The sequence below is a fragment of the Diadema antillarum genome, unplaced genomic scaffold (assembly GCF_040938485.1).
Source record: "Diadema antillarum isolate AM-2024a unplaced genomic scaffold, OU_Dant_1.0 seq00001936_RagTag, whole genome shotgun sequence".
NCBI classification, from domain to species: Eukaryota; Metazoa; Echinodermata; class Echinoidea; order Diadematoida; family Diadematidae; genus Diadema; species Diadema antillarum.
The window spans coordinates 108,725-130,579 of NW_027272597.1; the positions used below are offsets into that span (position 1 = coordinate 108,725).

The following is a 21,855-nucleotide window of genomic DNA, read 5'->3' on the forward strand; positions in this document are numbered from 1 at the left end:
TTTGGGGGGGGGGAGTTCATGTTACTCATTCAGTCATTTATATTTTGGCTGAGAGGTAGTCATTGGTTTTGCATGACATTTCTTTCACATATCTTTCACATCTTCCAGTGTCTTCCACATGTCTTATGTCTGATCTACTTTTCTTTTACATCTTAACATTCAAGTGTTTAATCAATTACATAGTGATAATCAATAATCAAAATAACAATGAAATGTATAGTCAATTAGTGAAATGCAAGTAAACGAAGAAGTATCATCTGCACGGGGGGAGGAGGCAAATTCAAAACCGGTGGCAAGCAAACGCAGTCAGAAAGGACAACAAAAACACACTCCACAGCGCTCTAAGTCTGACGTCCTGTCGCTATCTTGTATTCCGTCCCTCTTGTCACGCAGTATAGTCTTGGCGCCGACAGATGTTACTTATTACAGGCTTTTTGTTTACGCGTTGTTTGCTCGAATGAAGATAACTCATTAAATATTAAAACAGACCGGAGATTTCATATGGAGTGTAAACATGATATAGCGATAGATGATATATTGTCAGATAACAAGAGCAACCCGAATATAGTGATGTCAAAATAAGGAAGTTTTGCAGTTTCTTCATGTTGCAACCAAGATGTGATATCTGCACACTCACATATCTCTTTATGCAATTTAGATACAGCTTCGTCCCAACTTTTCATATATTTGAATATTCTAAAGCACACTATAAGCACACTCACACACACACACACACACACACACACACAAGTAGTTTAAAATTTGCGTCATTGATAAATTTGATACTTGAATTTTTTTTACAAGCTCAACAGTGATTGTTAAGAAATCCTAACAACTCTCATTAAACATGTTAAATGATAATTGCGGCATGAGATGATCATTGGTGTAATCGCATGGTACATGAAAAAAAAAGGTTTAAGTCACGAATCCGACACCCACGAGACAGCTAGTACAGCCCACGAGTCACACAGCCCACAAGCTCGACACTTGGAAAATATTGCCCATGAGTCTGACATAATAAGGTAATCAAGGCCGTTGAGTCCGACACTACAAAAAGGTCCATGAGTCCGACACTTGACAAAAGAGACCCACGAGTTCAACACAAGACAAAAAAGGCCCATGAGTCGGACATTAGGCAAAAAGGGGCCACTAGTCGGAAACTCATTACATCACGGGGGCCGATCTCAAAGACCTTTTTGCCCAGTGTTGGACTCGTGTTGGGTCTTGTTTGCCTCGAGTCTGACACTATAAGCCTTATTCTGGGGGGGGGGGGGTGTTTGTGTGTGTGTGTGTATGTGTGTGTGTGTATGTATGTTTGTGTGTGTGTATTGGGGCCATATAGTGTCTGATTCGTGAGTTAAATATCTCATGGGCCGAAAAACTCATGGATTTTTCATTCATTGTTCGTGAAACAGAGCTCGTGAAACATAATACTGACTTGTGGGCAAGTGGGTGTAAGTTTCTTGGATAAACGCCGAAAAAAGAGAGTTGCAGTTGTACTCGCAAATTCTGTATCAATTGGTAACTGAAATTATAAGAGAGAGATAGAGAGACAGAATACATTCTTTTGATTATCACTCGATCCTTTCCAAAGAGAGGTAAATGCCAATGGAAATGGAGTCAGGCGACAACACATAGTGCTAGATTGGTTAAAGTATAACCTAGCACAAAACCAAAAGTTCGTCATCGTGTGACTATCGTCTTTTTAATCGGTCTTGGCACCGACAGATGTACAGACTACGTGCATTTCTCAAAGCCATTGTTTACTTAGGTGATTTTATACAATTTTTAGATGTTCGTCATGCCAGACATGACTTTGCATTTCAAAAGTAGACTTTATTTGCTTCAAATACCTTCACTTCATGGTGGTAACATTTAATCAACAAGAAAGTGAAATGAAACAAGATGAGATGATTAGTATACGTCGAACAATCAAGAATTATAACCGTCATCGAGAAAAAAAAAAGATATGCAAGGTAATTATGACATTTCGTCACAACTACACGACATGAACACACATTTACACCTACACACACACACAATGCACAATCCGTCGATTCTTTTATTTGGAGGCTTAGCGTTTGTCGGTATCGTGTCTCATTAATCATTTTACACACTTGAGTCCACATGAGAGAACAAAATGCAAAGATGATGGTTATGATAATAAGCGTTGATGATGATGATGAAGATGATGACGCTGATAATAATGATCATTTGTGAGTTTGCCTCCCTCTACAAGTTAAATTTGTTAAGATTGCAGCTGCTGATCTGTAAATTGACAACTCTGTTAATTTATCTGCTGATCAGTTGATCTGCTGATCTCTACATTGAAGAAACTTACACCTAAACCCTCTCTCCTCTGAATAATATGTTTCTTTCATTTAATTATGATCATGATATTGATAACAGTATGGGTTTTTTTTACAATGTTGATGATGATCTTATTGATAATGACAATGATCATGATAAGTGAAGACAATGATAATAGTTTCAATGATGGCAATATGATGCTTTGGAAGAACAAACAAATACTATTTTCCCCATAAATCATTAATATCTTTTCATTTCATTTCATTTATTTCATTCTTTTTTTCTTTTTCGGCAAACGTAACACAAAATGAATCAGAAGAAATAATATAGGCATGTATTCGACTTTACATGGTAGATAATAGTTAACAAATAAAGAATCATGCATGCATACCGGCAAAATACAAAGTTATGTCTGGAGGAAAAAAAGAATTGAGAGGTCCACTGAAAAGCGTGCTTGTAAATTTTGAACCACTCAAAGGATTCTTGTGAACATATTTTATTTACAAAGACAGGACAGAACAAGACAGGAGAAACACAACGACATTACATGACTTATTAGACAGGGGCGTCGAGAGAATTGTTTCCATGGGGGGGGGGGGACTTGGAATATATAGAGAGGGAGAGGAGCGACTGAGTGGGGGAGGGTGTGGGAGGGGGTCTTCTCACAGGAGGGAGATTTAAGATCGTAAACTGAAACCCGGGGTACGGCATAATATATGTCAGTGCAGGGAGGTGTTTTGTCTCACCTCCCTGGTCAGTGCTGGTGTGGTCGCATCCAGATGTTTCCAAATGCAACGTCGAGGCATGAGGGGTCAAACGGGCAGATGATTATGGCCAGTTCCTCTCCCTCTCCCATCCCTTCCCTAACTTTAACTCAACTTTAACTTGTGTGCAACGTTGTCATGACTGTCCAAGTCTTTGCCCGTAAATTGTACTTTACAGGCGGCTTGAACTGTTTGTGTACAATCCGCATGTCCTTTTAAAATGGGCGTTCTTAAAGGGGTAATCGAAATTCCCGAGTTAACTCCTTGCCCAAGTATACTCGGGACTTGTCCCCAACGGGTTAAGATCTTGCCCTGCGCTAACACCCTTGGACAAAACGTTTTGTCAACTCTTTCTGCTCAATGTAGGGCCTACATAGAGAGGTACCTGGATTTTTATTCAAAGTTATCAAGCCTTTGTGACGGCGATGTATTGACATTGGAGGTGTAGTGAAATGAGGCTAAATACTAGTGCAGCATGTAATCATTATCATAGAAACTATCAATATTTTTTATTATTACCGTTATCACCTATAGCTTCTGAAAACATTCGAAATCCTGAAATGCATTTAGCACCGAATCACCAGGTGCCGCACGTCACGACTCAACATCCACGAGTCATGCATCCCAGCACGAGCTTCACAGTTCATTGAGCGTGGCCCATGAACTCGACGTCAAGTAGCATAGGCCCACGAGCTATACGGTCCACGAGCTGAACACTGCAAATAAGGCGCACGGACGAGACACAAGGCAAAGAAAAGAGGTCCATGAGATGAATCGATCGACACCCGGCGAATAGCGATATGTCTATAAACCAGTGATAAATGTTCGTTTGTACAGGGTGTTATATAGCATATCAAGGAAGAAATAAATGAAAAGAGGGGGCAGCTTCATTAAGCCAGTCAGCGCGACGGATTGACCCCAAAGAAAACACGCCTACCTCTGTGAAGTTTAAAACAGAAGTGTCTTCCCGATATATGAATGTCAAAGTTTTCTAGTAGATTACAATCTTCATAAAATAGAATCGCACCCTCATTGTCAACTGTTAATTAGTTTTTGTTTGAGGGGGTGGAGGGCTCGATCCTTCGGAGCCGCCCCTTTCCACGCCTTCCCGCAGAACATGGATGCTATTAATAGAAAAATATGAAACAATGTTTATACTCAAATAAGACTTTTGAAAAAAAAAAGTTTCGCTGTGAAACGAAGTTTACAAGGAAGTGGTTCAAAAATTTCCATTCCTATCATTTCAACAATCAATCCCATAAGTATATGTACATTTAATGTTTTAACACATTCTATGTTTTGCTTTCCTTGAATCTATACCCATAAGAAACATGTGTTATTGGAAAAAAATAATTTAAATTGAATTGAATTGACAACTGAATTATGTATATTACGTAATAAAGGCATCATAGAGTATGGCGTGTATTATACGCGGTTGTTGCACTATGACCTCATATCCAGGGGCTATGGAACATTTTTTTTTTAATTGATGGGGCCGTGTGTTCTCTGCAAGGAAGTGGATTAAAGGTTCAATATTACTCCCTGTTTGTTGTTGTTGTTGTTATTGTTGTCGTTGTCTTTCAGGTGGGAGGCTGTGCACCGAGGAAAGGGGGTCAAGGTTTAATAGTACCCCCCTCCTCGCCAGCTTTCAACGGAAGAATGTAAAGTCACGGTTGCTGCTATTGTTGTTCTTGTTGTTTTTAAAGAACCAAGAAATGAGGGGGGTGCTTCCCGCTAGCAGCCCGTGTAATTTGAATGTGGGTTCTTTCATAATGTTTAAGTTTTGAAACCACTATAAGTCTACACTGTTTATTTTTTTGTTGTTGCATGTTTTTAATAATTTCCTGTAGTTATAGTGAACATACATAACATATTACAGTTTAATATCATTATAAAGGGATGGTATAGTATTGGTGGAGATTAGGACTGGGCTTTCAACTTTTGCGAGATACCAAAAAAACACTCACAGAGTATACCATTCTAAGAGGAATTCAAAGTTTAAAATCGGTTTTGGAATGGCTGAAAGCGATCAAAATAAAAGTTGGGTCCCACCTTTTGTTAGAATTGCCATTTCAAAACCAATTTTCATCAAATAAACATTGAATCCCTTACATGGTCTTTCATATTTCATAAGAGGTTTCTCATTAACTCACCAAAAGTGTTAGATACCGGAAGTTAGGTCTCAACCAAAACTATGCGATCTCTTTAAGTTTTTGACCAAAATCTCTTCCTTTTCCGCTATTCTCCATCTCATTTATACAAAGTATATCCCACTACTCTCTCTCTCTCTCTCTCTCTCTCTCTCCTTCTGTCTTTCTTCCTATTTGGACAAGTCTCCTGTCTATCTGACCGGGCTTTCTTTTTTTGCGAGACTTTTTTTAGTTGGACACGACATATTTCTTCCTCCCACTCCATCCTTGTAGTGCTTCTTCCGGTAGGATTCAATGGGTCTTGCTGTTAATTACTTGGTGCATGTCAATTCTGATGTATCCACGTACTATAATTATCTTCCTATCTATTTAAATGACCTGTTCATAGGCATTGCTATGTCCTATGACTGTTCACAAAGTGACACAAATCAGACCGTGTTTTTTCCCATTCTGTGCTTTTAACGACATGTATATTGATTATCAGTGATGATAATATATAAATGATTCACATCTTGGAATCCCCTATTATGTACGCACAAACAAGCATAATACATGTGTCTTTCTCTGTGGACAACGCTATGTAAAATCATGCACGGTAATGTAGAAATAAATTTACATTCAGGCCTTTTCATTTGTACTGCATGCAGAGATATTTATTTGCTGATGTGATCACATTGTGTTCAGTGCTACAAATCCCAAACCTTGTTAAATTAGCATGCTGAAATCCACTAACAACCGTTAGAAATGAAGAGTCCATATTTGCCAAATGGAGATATTTGCAATTAAAGGTCAAGAAAAATAGAGAGAATAATAAGAAAATTGTTGCTTCTTTTGACCATAACTTCAAAAACGTACCTTTATATGTAGTGACCAATATATCATTTCAGGTATTACACTGCAAAAAGTCCGGTGTTAAATATGAAACACCGAGCTGGTGTTAAAATTCCGGTGCTCATTCATGGTGTTGGATTAACACCTCCCGGTGTCATTTCAAATTATAAAATTGTTTATTGAATAGCTCCTTAGTTACTGCACTTCTTGTTAATTTTGAACTTCAACAAGACGATAAAGAATTTTCCGGCCGATAAAGTACTTGATTTTTGAAAAAAATGTGTAAACACATCTACACCACAGTAACACCAGTTGGTGTGGTCTGCTATTGAAGCTGGACGGGTGTTATACCATTGAAATTAACACCACCAATATCAAATCAACACCATGCGGTGTCATTATTGAATTAACTCTAGCGCAGTGTCAACAATATCACCAGCCGCATGCAGTGTCAAATTAACACCACGAAGTACCAGGTGAACACTTTTTAACACCGTCACAATACATTTCCTACACCTGTGGGTGTGGTCCTCTATTGAAGCTTGATTGGTGTTAGATTTAACACCCATGGTATTAAATCTAACACCGATGTTTTTACAGTGTATTTTGTACTTTATGACAGAGACCGTACTTCAAAATCTTCAAAAATGGACTTGTCGGTTTTTGCAAACAAACTCTTCAAATGTACACTTAATAATGAAATGTACACTTAATAATGAAATGCAACTGGCACAACACTTGCATGTCATATATTACATTATTATTATTATATTATATATTATATCTTTACTACAACTCTGGTGTATATGCATTTCAATGTAAGCTTGTTACGAACTCACAAGAAACCTTGTATGACTTTCAATCTTTTTCTTGCATACATCATTTGAGAGAGGATTATTGTGTCGTAATCATAATTGAGTTACATACTTAGATAAAGAGACACGAGAGATTCATAAAGTGACAACAATGAAAACATGTTTGTCCTTCCGCGTAAGTCTACTCCAACTGATATTCTCTGCACACTATGCACCTAAGAGGAAAAACACTCTACAAAATGTAATCAGTGAGATGAAAACGAAGCAATGTGAAAAAAAAGAAATTTTGGTAGATTACTTCAACACAAACACAGACACATAATCAGAACATCGTCTTGGTTTCTGCTCTATTTTTCTAAACGTTAGATATTTATCATATATGATTTATTTGAATTATTTTCCCCTCGTAAGTTTACGATTCATGATACCAATCATGCTATCAATATACACGTTCCACGTTCTTTGAATAATGACTTCATGATAACACAGACCAAGTACGTACAATGGAAGCCATGATTTGCTGTCACAGGCTACATGTTTAGTTGCACCTACCCTAATCACGAAACAGTGAGGAGTTTACAAGGAATCAAACTTGAATAACAGGCGTTCTCATAAACTACATGTCAATTATTTTTCCACCCAGCTGCAAAGTGGAGACACCAGCTGAATGTCCTGAAAACAATGCTATGGATGATAAAAAAAGCAAACAAAAATATATTTTTGATAACAGCAATCGATACTTATGCACAGGAAGAACTTTTCTTGAAGGCTCTGAAGCAAGAAATCTAGAAATGATAAAACTCCTCTTCAATATCAATTACATTACATTTTTTGTGATGCTCAAAAATGAAGATGTATAATTTGTAGACAATTATGCATAAGTTCCAATCAAGTAAACCATTGAGCAGGGCTAGAGCTATAGAAAATCCCTTTACAAAGTTTTAGTCTAATAGCATTTCATGATCATGGTTTCTCATTCCTTCCCACCGTGTATAGGTGTAGGGGGTTGAAACTGGATTAAAGGCAGTTCAGTTGAAATCTTTGATATATCGTCACACTACCCTCCTCAGTATTGTTCTATCTCATAGAGATTATGCATATCATAAATCAATAGAAATAGCAAATGTTTTTAATTCATATTTTGTAAATATTGGGCCTAATCAAGCTTCAAAGGTGCCAAGCACAAAGTTAGATTTTAGGTATTATTTGGAAACACGATGTGAGTTTTCTATATTTTTGTTCCAGCAACATTATTCAAGTTGTTATTTCAGTTAAATGTAGTGATTCAATAAGTCATGATGATAAAATTATAAGTAATAATCTTTTAAAGAAATTAGTTTTGAATATTGTTACCCGCTTACTCATATTGTCAACTTATCAGGGATACCTGACATGCTCTACAAAAATCATCATTTCTCTTTGACCACTAAAGCAAATCGAACAGGGTTTTCTGTAAAATGTGGGTAATAAGTTTCATACCCTGAAATTGCATTTGGATTGATTTACTATCTTTAAAATTATGATTGCAGAGGGTGCCGTTGTATTTTTTTTTTTTTGGGGGGGGGGGGAGGGGATATACGGTACAGTCATTCATCCAATGAAACCTAATTCAAGGAAAGTGAACACTCAACACATTTGTGACAAACACGTCACTCAAATATTTTGCCACTTATGTGAAACTGTCGTTACACATCTTAGACCTCTGCATTATGGAGAAGGCATACAAGTCGCCAAAGCGAAATTTCTATTTCATTCTATCATCAGTCCCTGTATGTGTGAAATTCTTGTTAAACAGCACCCCATTGGAGACAACAAGTGACAGTTATTGTCACTATACTGAAAATAGGATATACCCTCCGTGTTTCTTTTTCATGACTGTTAAATTGTATGTCAATTTTTTTTTCTAACTGTGTGGAATAACTTGATTATTTTTTGTCATGGAAATGAAGCAAACAAACAAACAAACAGACAAACACTGGAAGACAAGCAGTCAATCTATTTGAAAAAGTGAGGGCTCTCTGTACATCTCCCTTCCACCAAAGTCCATTTTAGGACACCGCAACCTCAAGAAAGAATAACCGCTAGCCTTCACCGACTACAGTAAGCCTATAAGTTATCTCTAACTTCTCTTTCTCTCTTTCTACTCACCGATTCCTTTGTCTTTTCTCTCTATGCCAGACCATATCAAATCTACCGACAGTTTATTTCAAGGATTTCCAAAAGATTCCCTCTTATATTTCCTCCCTTTTCGCCCCTGAAACTTTCTGCTTATTTTTTTCATCTCTTTTTCTCTTTTCGGCTCCCTGGTTTTCTGCCACCATTCAAACCTTCTTTCTCATTTTCCTCTACCCGAACCACGTATCTGTCCACTCACTTTTATCTTCTTCTTTTTTTCACAAAGAGCATTTATTATTCAACAAAGTTTGGGATCATATAATGAACAGGAAAGTATGTGTTTAGATGTTCTTGGAATGAGTTTCCCTCCAACGTAACTTAAACGTAACTTTTCCTTGGCAACAGCAGCACAATGTGTCATACCGTGTGTAAATGAATGTTAATGTAATCTTCGTGTAAGTATGTGTGTATTTATATACACATATATACATAAATATATATTCACATACATATAATGTACGTATATGGATATGGCGGATTGATATAGATAGCAAAATCGTAGAGATACATACTTATATCGCTAAAGGGCTCACCACCTCATTGCTGTGCTCACATCACTGATCTCAATAGGAAATATCGGATACCGTCCGGATATTTCTTACACAGATCAGTGGCCGAGATCAACGAGGTTTCATTTCCACTAACCTATAGACTGATAGAGGATGAACTAAATTAACCTCTTTTTGTTGTTTTTGGTGGCAATCGCATTGAGATGCAAGAAAATTATTGTGTTCTTGTGTTCGGCCCTTTTGCCTTTATAGTCCGTCTATGTTTTTATGCCTCCCTGTGGCCTTTCAAAGTTTCAGTGTACCTGGATCGACCCCCGCCCCCAACCCCCGACACACACACACACACACACACACACACACACACACACACACACACACACAAACAAACAAACACACGCACACATGTCTTAATGTGTCTTGAACGTACTTTGTACATGCCTACTTTCTGGCTGCAGAAATTAATAAACACATTATACAGTCAACTTGGCTTGCCTCAAATCAATATAGGAGCTATAGAAATACAAAAAAAAAAATGTCTTAAACGAACTTTGTATGCAGGATCCACATTATATACTTCGGATATGCAATATCGAATATGCAATTTTCAATATCCTTGTTCAAAGTGCTGCATGTAATGCCGATCTTTATAACTTTTCAAAGTTTATTTTTTATGTAAATAAGTGTGATGGAAATAAATGAATATATTTTCTCCTTTTTGTGAAAGAATTGAAATCCTTATCAAACAGGAATCAGCGGAAAAATGAATGAAAAAGTTGCAGGATATTTGGTTCTAAACTGTGTATGCATGTGTACAGTGTCTGTAGAGAGCTTTTCTCACCCGTTAACGTCATTAATGTTTCGCAAAGCATAGTGCTGTTATAAGCAATTCATAGTCAAAGACTGTAATTTGTGTGTGTACTGTGCACAGAGCGTGGGGAAAATGATATGTTAGATAAGGATTTTACTTTGCATGTCTCTTCGAGATAACTGAGTTTCGAGTAATCTTATTGCCCAAATGCAAATTGAAAAAAAAAAGTTTTTTGTGTGCTTTTATTTTGCCTAAGATCATACGAGATCATATTATTTCATTCATTCATTCATTCATTCATTCATTCAAAAAAAAAAAATTCAAACAAAAACATATAAATATATTACAAGAATTGAATACAGTACATAAATTTCATTATACAAAGTAAAGGATAAGTTTACAGAAAACTTGTAAGTATACGAAAATGTTGGAAATGGGGAGGAATGCTAAAAAGCTGAGCTTGTAGGGTGCATTCCCCCCACACGTAATACAAGAAATTATATGATCGATTGACTGATATACATTGAAAATGGATGAAATAAAGAAACTAAGACGAAAAGACCTATAACCTAACTTATCCGAAACAAAAACCCTGAACAAATCCCTACACCAAGTCGCTGTCATGCCGGAAGAGAGAGGAGAGAAACAGAGACAGAGAGGGAGAGAGAAATAGAGAGAGTGTGTGTGTGTGTGTGTGTGTGTGTGTGTGTGTGTATGAGAGAGAGAGAGAGAGAGAGAGAGAGGGAAAGAAAGCAACTTATTGCGTGGAGTGAAGATAAAAGACAAAAAAAAAATAGAAGGACACGAGAGGTAGCGGATGGATGGAGCTGCTGAGCTGTGATTTCAACACAATATAAGGTTGGATTTTACACTTCTTTGCAACCAATAAAGAATCAACACAATTTTTCAATTTCATAAAATTAATATACAATTAATTTTCATAATGATAATTAGATAAATTCTTATAACTGATCAAAATATTTTTCTTCAGATAACTCTTAAAAGAACTTAAACTTGGGGATGTCCTTAAACTGTTAGAAAGGTTGTTCCAATATTTAGGTCCAGCAAATGTAAATATAGATTGTGTAAACATAGTTCTAGTTAAAGGCAGATGGAATTCATCTGAGTGACGAGTCGGATATTTATGGAACGAGCGGTTTCTCGCAAACATGCTTGTGAAAACAGACGGCAACAAATTATTAGAAAGTTTATACATAAATTGGCCAAGACAATAATAATAAATATCGGTTATCTTTAAAATTTTGTTTTCAGAAAATAAAACATCGGTGTGGGCTCTCCAAGATACATGACAAATTATTCGAAGAGCTTTTTTTTTCTGGAGACGGGACAGTCTGTCGAGATATGTTGGATGTGTGTTCCCCCAAGCTATGATGCCATAATTCAGATAAGGTAAAATCAAAGCTGAATATAACATTAAAAGGGTGGGAATAGGAAAATAATATTTAACTCTATTAATAACACCAATATTTCGAGATATTGTGTGACAAATACTATCAATATCTGACTTCCATGAAAGTTTATTGTCAATAACCAAACCTAAAAACTTCATTGATGCAACTTCATCTATAACTATATCATCTATCTTTTATATTATTAAAGTATTACTAAATAATATACATTTAGTTTTAAGAAGATTTATAGACAACTTATTTGCCCTTATCCAAAATAACAATTTCTTTAATTCATATATATACATATGAAGAGTTTGTTTGCAAAAACCGATAAGTCCATATTTGTCAAATGGAGATATTTGCGATTAAGGGTCAAGAAAAATATAGAGAATAATAAGAAAATTTTTGCTTCTTTTGACCATAACTTCAAAAATGTACCTTTATATGTAGTGACCAATATATCATTTAAAAGGTATTATTTTGTACTTTAAGACAGAGATCGTACTTCAAAATCTTCAAAAATGGACTTATCGGTTTTTGCAAACTCTTCATATATATAATATGTATATATATATATATATATTAATATATATATATACATATTATTTCTTCTTTGTTTTCTTCGTCTGCATCTTTTTCTTCATCTTTCACTCATTTCCTCCCCATTGTCCACTATTTCCCCCTCAAAACAGACAATTAATAAAAACGCCTGACATGTGTTGAGCATTCTTAGGCGCTTTCATGTCTAAAGATTCGCTTTACTTGTCTATATTATTGTTTACTCATACGGTTATCGCTCTGATACGAACTTGAATACACATCACTTAGACGATGATGTTAGGAATCTATTGTATTCTATTGAAAACATTTCTTTTCGGAGTTGATATCGCCACAGTCGATAGCATATACGTCATAAACTATTAGATGTGTTGATTTAGGCACAAGCATGAGAAATATGATAAACGACCATTCTTGTGGAAATGAAACATGAGAAGCAGTCGGAGAATATGTTGCCTGGAGACCAATTTTTCGCTGAAGGACCGTGGTGTCTAGCTTCTACACCTCGGGGACTAGGTAGAGAAGTTCGTTCGGTGTGCTGCTTCGCAGTGAGCCTTCCATGCCAGTCACAACATCCTTTGTGGCTTGGTCTAGAGCCTCGCTAACACCATTCGGGTGTACGCCGTACCTCGCCATTAAGATACCTGCAGCTCCTGGTGAGTTAGGTCATAAATATAAAAAAAGGTTGATTTCTCTCAAATTTACCAGCCTTCCTATCTGTTCGTTGAGAATAGAGAGACTCTTTTTACTAAAATTCGCTGAGGAAAATATCACGTTTAAAAACTCCAGGGTTCAAGGTATGTGTAGTTGTTATCATTGCGTTTTCTGAGAGGACACTTGAATATAGTTTACTGGACTCCAAAAACAGAACAAAAAGCAAAAAAAAAAATGTGTGTGTGTGTGTGTGTGCGTTTTAATTTTTTTCTATCTTTTTGAGCGATTCAGTTTGAGTGCAAAATAATTTTGTTTGTATCATAACGAGTGATGTTTGTTACGTATACGTTAATACAAAAATGAAATGAATTTTTTTATTCCGAAGGTCCGTTCATCGGTAATTTGAATAAGGCTCCTTAAACAGAAAATAAACAGAATTAATGTACGCAATCATGAACCTACGGGACTACGAACCTTATTTCAGTTTCGGAATTTTATTTGGAATAATGAATCTCTTATAATATATTATCCTCGCAATTACGAACATTGGGAATTACGGTACTGTAGCTATCATAACTCACCAGCCACATGAGGGCAGGCCATACTGGTTCCAGTCATCGTGGTCGATGAAACGTCGTCTTCGTGACTCGCGCTCACGATGTCGGTTCCCGGGGCAATGATGTCGACGCATTGGCCGTAGTTGGAGCTACGTCGGATTGAATCGTCCTTTTGCACGTTGCCTACGGTGATGACCTATCAGTTGAATAGTGCAACAAGTCGAAGATGTTACTTCCTATACAGACACGATTGAAGATCATCTAAATTCAATTGGCAGCAGCGCATGAAGTCACGCTGACTGCAAATCTAGAGGATGATGACGTTCCAACTTAAACGCACTTCAGCATAAATAAAAAACGTTTTGAATGTGATTGAAATTGAGAAGCTTCTTTTAGGTTATATTGTTTTAAATCGAGAATGAAAATAAGCATTTCATTGATTTGTGCCAAAAGAAAAAAAAATTATAATAAAGTTACGTACCTCGGGAATGTTTCCAGGTATAAGATGACAGGCATTGAAGCCATCGTTTCCGGCCGAGGTGAGGACAACAACGCCCTCAGCGATCGCAGCCTTCACAGCTTCCTTCAAAGCGTCGGAACTGACACTCAGCGACAACGAAGCCACAACGTTTTCCATGCCATCCTTCCTCAGTGATGCAACGTAATCCACACCTATTTGTGTTAAGACCATTGTGAATAAAGTAGAGTAAAGTAAAACAGCACAAAACGAAAGGAAGCATAGCATGACAAGCAAAGAAAGCGAGCTGATAAGTGTATTGTCGGAATTAAACTTAAAAAAAAAATTAAACTCAAAACTGAAAAAAAAATAATAATTAAACTAAGAAATTCCAAAATTCAAAATTGAAATTAACCCCTTCCACCGTCCTTAAAAAACAACAACTAAAGCCATGAAATTCGTGAAGTAATAACAGTATACGAGTACCTAGAACGCACCCCCTACGCAAACATTCTTTTTAATAGTTGACTAGTATACGTGATTTAGTAGATCTAGAGTATGAATAAGACAGCAGAAGTTCTCCATGCCAAAATGATGCGAAGCCACACTATTGGAGTCCAGTTCAACCAGTATGTATTAAGTTTTTATTTTTTGAATATGGAAATACACATTATAGACATGACCATGTTGTTATTAATGGCTGCCAGTTGGAATTCGAATTTGACGTGGAATTAGAGCTGATGAATACAACGATAATTTAAAACAAGGACTTGACACATTCCCTATTATGCTCCCAATCGCGGCTGGAGTGAATAGATGAAGATATGCCCTCTGCCGGGTAGCAAGATCGAAGTCTAGCAGTACCAGAATTCGGGATGACCAAGAGCTAAGATCGCATGTTGGCAGGGGCATTTATACTGAGAAATAAACTTGTACTAATACCTTCGGTCCCGATTTATCAAAAGATAAAAATCGATTTTAAATTTCCCTACCACACAGGCTGTCATAGACTAAAATCAACTATATAATCAATTTTATCTCTTCATAAAACATGGCCCTGATACTCTACATAATACACCAAAAGATAAACTTTTATACATAATAATAGATATCTATATGGGGAATAGTCCAAATTTGAAAAGAAATGCTCTGCTCTGGTGGTTGTCAGCATAATGAAATGTGATGGTCAAGTGTTTAGCCTGTAGTCTAAAACAAAGTGGCACATTGATAGCGGTGGGTGGAGTGTGGACAGTAGACTGCCCAATTTTCAAATACAATATGTAAACCAGTGCATCATGAAGTGCCGCAAGGAGCGCGTTAAAGGTCCTGTTTACCTTTTGCCATGTTTGCAGATGAAACAAAAACCTAAAATCTGACTTCAAAATAGTTCTAAAATGTGAGTTTGGGATAGAAAAAAAAAGATGTAAAAATGTTAATCAGTATAATCAATGTTAAGTATTGTTGAATATACAAAATGTGAACAATACTTATGAATTTGTTTCTAGAATGAACCTCTATATAGTTATGTTTTATTGAGAAAAATAGTGATTTATTCTTGTCTTTAAGCTTTATTGGAAAATTTTCATTTGGTAGGATGTTTTGTGATACAACTGACCTACACATTTGGATCAAATGCGATCACTCGAACATGTTTAAATCTCTTCTCCCCATGGTAAACAATACCTTTAAAGGAGGGATGTAAGGAACGCGGAGAAATACACAATTTGGGGTCCTACACTAGTGTGAGCATCAATGATATGATTTTACACAGACACTCTCACTGACCTGCAGTTACTGACGACCCAGGGCACGCGCCACGACAATCGCATACCTTCACCGCGTACACCGTCGCCTTTTTCGCCACGCCGTAACGCGCTCCCGCCGCAATACCGGCGCAGTGAGTGCCGTGTCCATAGCAGTCTTCGTCCTTCTGAATTTTCGAGGAAAATGGCGAGTAAGTGCTTTATTTGTGAGCGTAAATTCTGCGCGTGTGCGCTCGTGAATATTTCTGTCACTTTCATCATGGAATGAGCTCATAGAAACGACAAGAAATTCCTCAGCAGTCACAACCCCCTCCCCCCCCCCCAAAAAAAAGAAAAGAATTAAGAAAAAAAAAACAAAGACAAATAAATTAAGAGTGTAAACAAAAAAAGCATATATTCCTAGCTGTACTAAGATTCGACATTTCTGCTCTTCTCAAAGATTGTGAAAGGCCCCAATCTTACCATTAGGCTCAAGCAGGCCAATAAAATTCAAATTCGTATATGATACAACCTTGAAACAGTGTTAGAATAGTCATTGTCCTTTTTTTTTAATAATGACAATATTTTCATTGTAACACGTACTAGGTTTCATAATCCACGGCGCTCGGCATCTGCAACGTAGGTCTACTATATGCGCCTTCATATCAATCGATTTAAGACACAAGGACCAAAAGTGAGGGGAGGGGAGGGGGTGGAAGGGAGGGGAGAGCGGATGGGTTGGGGAAGAATACACTAACCTTTATCACTTCATCAGCGAAGTTTTTCGCCCAAATCGCACGGCCGTTGTCAAATTCGATGTGGGTCACTCGTATTCCAGAGTCGATGATAAAGATGTTAGCGCCCTCTCCGGTTGCTGGGGGAAAGTCGAGGGAGTTTATGAGAGAGGCAGGGAATTATTGTGTGGGACAGTCAACGGCCGTGATTTGGCAGAACTACGTATCTCGATTTTTTGTCATTTTTTTTTTAATTTCATAACATCATGCTTAATATGGTAAAATATGATGTTTTAACTCTTTGTCATTTTCAAAATACAATCTTCAAATATCAAGGTTTTGGGGTAAAAATGACGTCATTGAGCTGGCAGAACTACGTAATTACTATAGTTCCGTAGTTTTGCCTGATCATCACTCTTTCATTGAGGCAGCTTAAGCAGCTGGCAGAACTACGTATCTCAAGTTCCGATCCTTACGCGCGTGTTGTATTTGTACACAATCTATGGGATTCTCATGATCAGGTGGAAATACATATCTTTTAGTACACTTAGATGTATGGCAGTGAGCATATATTTTGAGTTAGATAAAACATGAAAATCTCCTTTTTCTTATAGAACGCAATTCTATGTTATGTAAATCAATCTATGTTAAACGGCAGGCGTTGAAACTTTAAACGTGAATATCTCGACATCGCTTCAAACGAGATACGTATTTGCCAGATCACGGCCGGTATGATGGGAGGAAGATGTGCAATTGTGTGTGTGCGTGAGAGAGAGAGAGAGAGAGAGAGAGAGAGAGAGAGAGAGAGAGAGGGGGGGGGGACAAGATTAAGAGAGGGGAGAGAGAACAAGGCAGTCAGACAGTAAATGGTTATTATAGATTTATGTAATCGAATACCCAGTAACTCACGTCAAATGTTTAAAGAATCAGACGCGGTTTTAATATACTGTACGTTATTTTCGAAGTTTACTCTTTGAAAGTGGCATTCAAGAAAACCAAAATTCCGGAGAAATTTGAATTGAGTGAAAGCAACAACATTAGAAGAACACAACAGCGAAAGTTTGAGAAAAAATGGATAATCGTTGCAAAAGTTATTAATCATTAAAGTTTTGGTGTTATAATCACTGGAGAAAGAGACCTTATACTAGCATAAGAGTCTATGACGTCATGTGTGGACAACAATATTATAAAGAAAATATATAGAGAATTCAATAAAACTTCCTTTTTCATAAAATTACACATTCCATCAACTTGATACTGACATATGTTAAGGGTATAGTAGCTTTATGAAAGCGGTTAGTCAAGTGCTCTTTCATTACGAAAGAAAAGTGAAAGCATGTTGAATATATTCTTTCTATTTTCTTTATACTGTTGTCAGCACAGTCATGATGTATAAACTCAAGTATAGTCTCCTTATCCAGTGGTTCCAACACCAAAACATTAGAAAGTCATAACTTTTGCATCGATTGTCCGATTTTCCTCAAACTTTCACTGATGTGTTCTACTAGTTGCTGCTTTCACTCAATCCACGATTTTCTGTTTTGGTTTTGATTTCCTTTAAAGGAGATACGCTGACATTTTCCGTATCAGTCAAGTATACACCAACTGAGAAGTAAATAGGCCACGATGGATATTCCCCATGGATAATTGTTACAGATCATGCCAAAAGTACCATAAAACTTCGAGCAGTCTTGAAGTTGGTATATATATATATATATATATATATATATATATATATATATATATATATTTAAGCGACAATACCAACGCGACGGGTCACACGCTTATCAATTAATCAATTATCCGACCATTGGAGGTACGTTAGCTCCATGGCCCGACAAGAGTAGCAGCATGATCGAACTCACGCATTGTGCGGTCACCGTCAAGAACACGTTCACGTTCGTTGATGCGATCGGTACCCCAGTTTTCGTCGCCACTTGCCGAAGACCCCACCTCCCAGTCGACGTACCCCATTCTGTCCTCTTCCACAAACCGCACCCCTGGCAAGGATCGTACCTGACAGAGGAGCCATGGAAAGAAGAATGAAAGAACTTGATGATAGTTATACAATTAATTATTTATCATTTGGGAAGATGGCAGTTGAGATGGAAAGGGATTGACAGATTGAATAGACAGAGAGAGAAATAGTGAATGGACGAGATGGGTAAATGAATGAATGAATGAATAAATGAATGAATGAATAAATATATAAGTACATGAATGATTGAATTAATAGATGAATGAATGCATACATGAATGAACGAATACGTATGATTTAATGAATGAATGAATATACAATGAAAGAATGAGTGAATAAATAGATTAATTCATTCAACACAACACAAACGAACAAAACAAAACAAATCAAGAAAAGCAATAGAATGGACGGATTTCACAACAATCACGGTCCTACAGACCTGGTATTATGACCATGTTTTCCTGTCACCAGCCTTCCTTGATTAAGCCAGTGGTCACCATGACTGACATTGGAGTCTTTCTTATTTTTTTTTTCCATTTTCTTCGTTTTACAGATATATAATTGTCACGATTGTTGTAAAAATATGGGTCTTAAAGGCATGATATACCATCTACAGATGAAACAAAAACCCAGCATTAGTGCTTCATAATAGTTCTTCAATGTGAGTTAGGGATAGAAACAACCGATGAAAATTTTTGAGCCAGTATTATAGATGTTAAGTGTTGATAAACAAAATGTGAACAATAGTTATAATAACAATGTTTTCAGACTAAACCGTCTACAGTTATGGTTTAATGAAAAAAATAGCTTTATCTCCTTTTATTTTAGGTTGTATAGCAAAAATATTATGGTAGGATGTTTTGTCATACAACTGACCTATACATATGCATCAAGTGTGATATTTTGAACATTTGTTTTAAATCACTGCTCCCAAAGGTAAACAAGACCTTTAATGAGGGAATTGACTATTTGAGACACTGTTGAGACACTGATTCTAATGAGTTGTACAATATAGCTTCTAGTACTTCACGACATTGTTGAATTTTCTTTCTTTCTCCCGGTAAACTAAGTGAAATTCAATTTGAATGAAAGTTCAGTTCGCGCGGATTATTTCTTGTTTTATAGGGATGGTATAGTTTCGGTTGAGATGGGCTTCAGGTTTCAAATTTTTTGCTGATACTTTTTGAGATTATGAGAAACATCTAATGAATAAGTAAGAGCATGTAATTTTGAGAGAAATTCAAAGTTTATCTGATGAAAATTGGATTTGAAGTGGATGAGATATCCAAAACAAAACGATCCTTTTATTAGAATCGCTTTGTTTTACTTTGTTTTTGGATATCTCAGCCAATTTTTATCAAATAAACTTCGAATTCCTCTATAATTATCATGCACTGTAATATTTCATAAAGTGGTTTCTAAGACCCCGTTTACAGTGAGTGAAAAGGTCGGGCTCGGCCGCGGCCGCGCTCGGCCTTCATTTCACTGTAAACGCGCAAAAGGCCAAATGCGGGGCCAAAATCGGCCGCGCATTCGGCCAAGCTCGGGAGGTAGTCTCGAGCCCGGCCTTTTGGTACCGCATTTGGAGAGAAAAGGTCGAGCTTTTCTCACTGTAAATGCAAACTGTATATGGGCCAAATGCGGTACAAAATTTAGTCTGGTTCCAGACCCTAGTCTGCCCGTACTATTTCGCTATTCAGGATATTAACCCCCTCAACGTCGAAAGCTAGTATAGTTTAAGGTGGTATAGTCCTGCAAAGGATTTTTCCTTCGGCAAAGGCCTTTGCCGAACGGCGACTTCGTCGTCACGGAATTCAGTTGGCAAAGTGTCTGGAAACCAGACTATACCAAATTGTGTTTGTTGTCAAGCAGAACGTCACTACGACAAAATATTGAAAGTTTGAATTAAAAGCCCGAGCCGAGCCCGGCACCGTAAACGGACAGAATTTCGGGGCCCAGCCCCGCACTGTAAATGGGGTCTGAGTACTTTTCAAAAAGTTAACACTAAATCCTCACCTCACCCAATACTACACCATCCCTTTAAGTTCAATTATTGCGGGGACTCCGACCCCCCCCCCCCCAAATAAAAGAAAAAAAAGAAAAAGAAAAGAGGCCAACAGTTTCGAGCAGTTACGCGACTGTCATTGGGTAGATTTAGAAATAGCTCGTACCTTGTCTACAGTGTCTGGATCCAGGTCGACGACGACTGCTTTGATGGCCGTTCTCAGTTCCCACACTACAGTCGTTCTTCCTGTCAGGCCGGAGTCCATGTCAAAACGACTGGCGAACGCGTCTACATCTATGTCATTCTTGAAGTAGATTGTTGAAAGCAGAATTTCCCAAAGACATATTGATATTGCTTTCCATGTTTGTGTGGGTTTTTTTTTCCTCGTAATGTTGTTATCATTGTTGCTTAACATTGCTCATCTTCTCTCCGAGATTCACTTCTTTTATTTTCTTCTTATCCTCCTTGTTGTTTATTTATCAAATTAATACAACAAGATGGTAGTTCGGCATGCAAGATGCTATGCATTTGATTTTGTAAAATAGACGATCGTGCATTCTTACCCAACGCGGACATGATTTGAATATTGCAACAACATTCACTCATTACAGATCTGAGGATTAATGAGGGAAAAAAAAACCCAATAGAAGAAAAAGGAAGTACATACATTCAACTGGAGTATAAAGTTTAATGTTGTTTTTTTTCCTGGTTTGAATACCTCCAAAACGACGATGTGACGATCGCTGAATTTGTCCGGATTCCGCCGAAGCGGGGCGAGCCCCCGATCGGCGGCCAGGGAAGCGACGGCGGTGGCGATGACGGCGACAACGAAGAAGATCTTCATGGTGTTCGCAATAACACTCACAATAATGTGATACGAGAGCAGGCTTAATGGTTCTCTAACGATTTTGCCGTTGTAATATCACTGCCGGGCTTCCAGACAGAGTGTGACGTGTGAATACGTCATAAGAACTTACAGTGATCTCCTCTCGCATACCATTATCTTATTCCTACGATTTCGTGTGCTGTTGATGAGTGGGGGAATTGATCCGCTTACACAACGACATAAGAAAAAAAATGCTTGTTTGGTCACGTTGACTGCCACTATGTCCTTCATTAGAGTACATGTGGTATTATATTAGATTAGAAATGATTATGTAAATTAGGAAATGCGATGGTACAATCATGGTATAGGAACTGCCGTAATACGTGAATGCCATGAATGTTAATATTCCCATTTGACACCGGATGTTCAAAGCAAGAAAAATCAGCACCGGAATGTCATGATTGCGTTGCCATGTTACAACGTCGAGTCGTTTGTAAGTTTATTGCTTATATGGTTTCTTCTTTTTTCACATGGTGTTTGATTAGTTTGGATGAGTGACACGAATAAACC

At 37.3% G+C, this 21,855-nt stretch overlaps 1 protein-coding gene across 1 annotated transcript; it reads right to left on the reverse strand.

Moving 5' to 3' along the window:
* Window positions 1-12,830: 12,830 nt before the first annotated feature.
* On the reverse strand, window positions 12,831-21,303 carry LOC139713263 (aqualysin-1-like). Its single transcript, XM_071625008.1, has 8 exons — window positions 21,178-21,303; window positions 20,626-20,763; window positions 18,342-18,492; window positions 16,510-16,616; window positions 15,786-15,930; window positions 14,025-14,215; window positions 13,568-13,739; window positions 12,831-12,985 (listed from the first exon to the last, which is right to left on the reverse strand). The coding sequence occupies exons 1-8, from the start codon at window positions 21,301-21,303 to the stop codon at window positions 12,831-12,833; spliced, it is 1,185 nt and encodes a 394-aa protein (XP_071481109.1).
* Between the last annotated feature and the right edge of the window lie 552 nt (window positions 21,304-21,855).

Bases quoted from the DNA above. Each gene is read 5' to 3' on its own strand.
- LOC139713263 (XM_071625008.1), bottom strand. From the start codon at position 21,303: ATGAAGATCTTCTTCGTTGTCGCCGTCATCGCCACCGCCGTCGCTTCC. The intron at 20,764-21,177 runs GTATTCAAACCA...ATCTACTTCAAG, and splicing joins GTCACATCGTCGTTTTGGAG to AATGACATAGATGTAGACGC. The intron at 18,493-20,625 runs GTACGAGCTATT...CTCCTCTGTCAG, and splicing joins ATCCAGACACTGTAGACAAG to GTACGATCCTTGCCAGGGGT.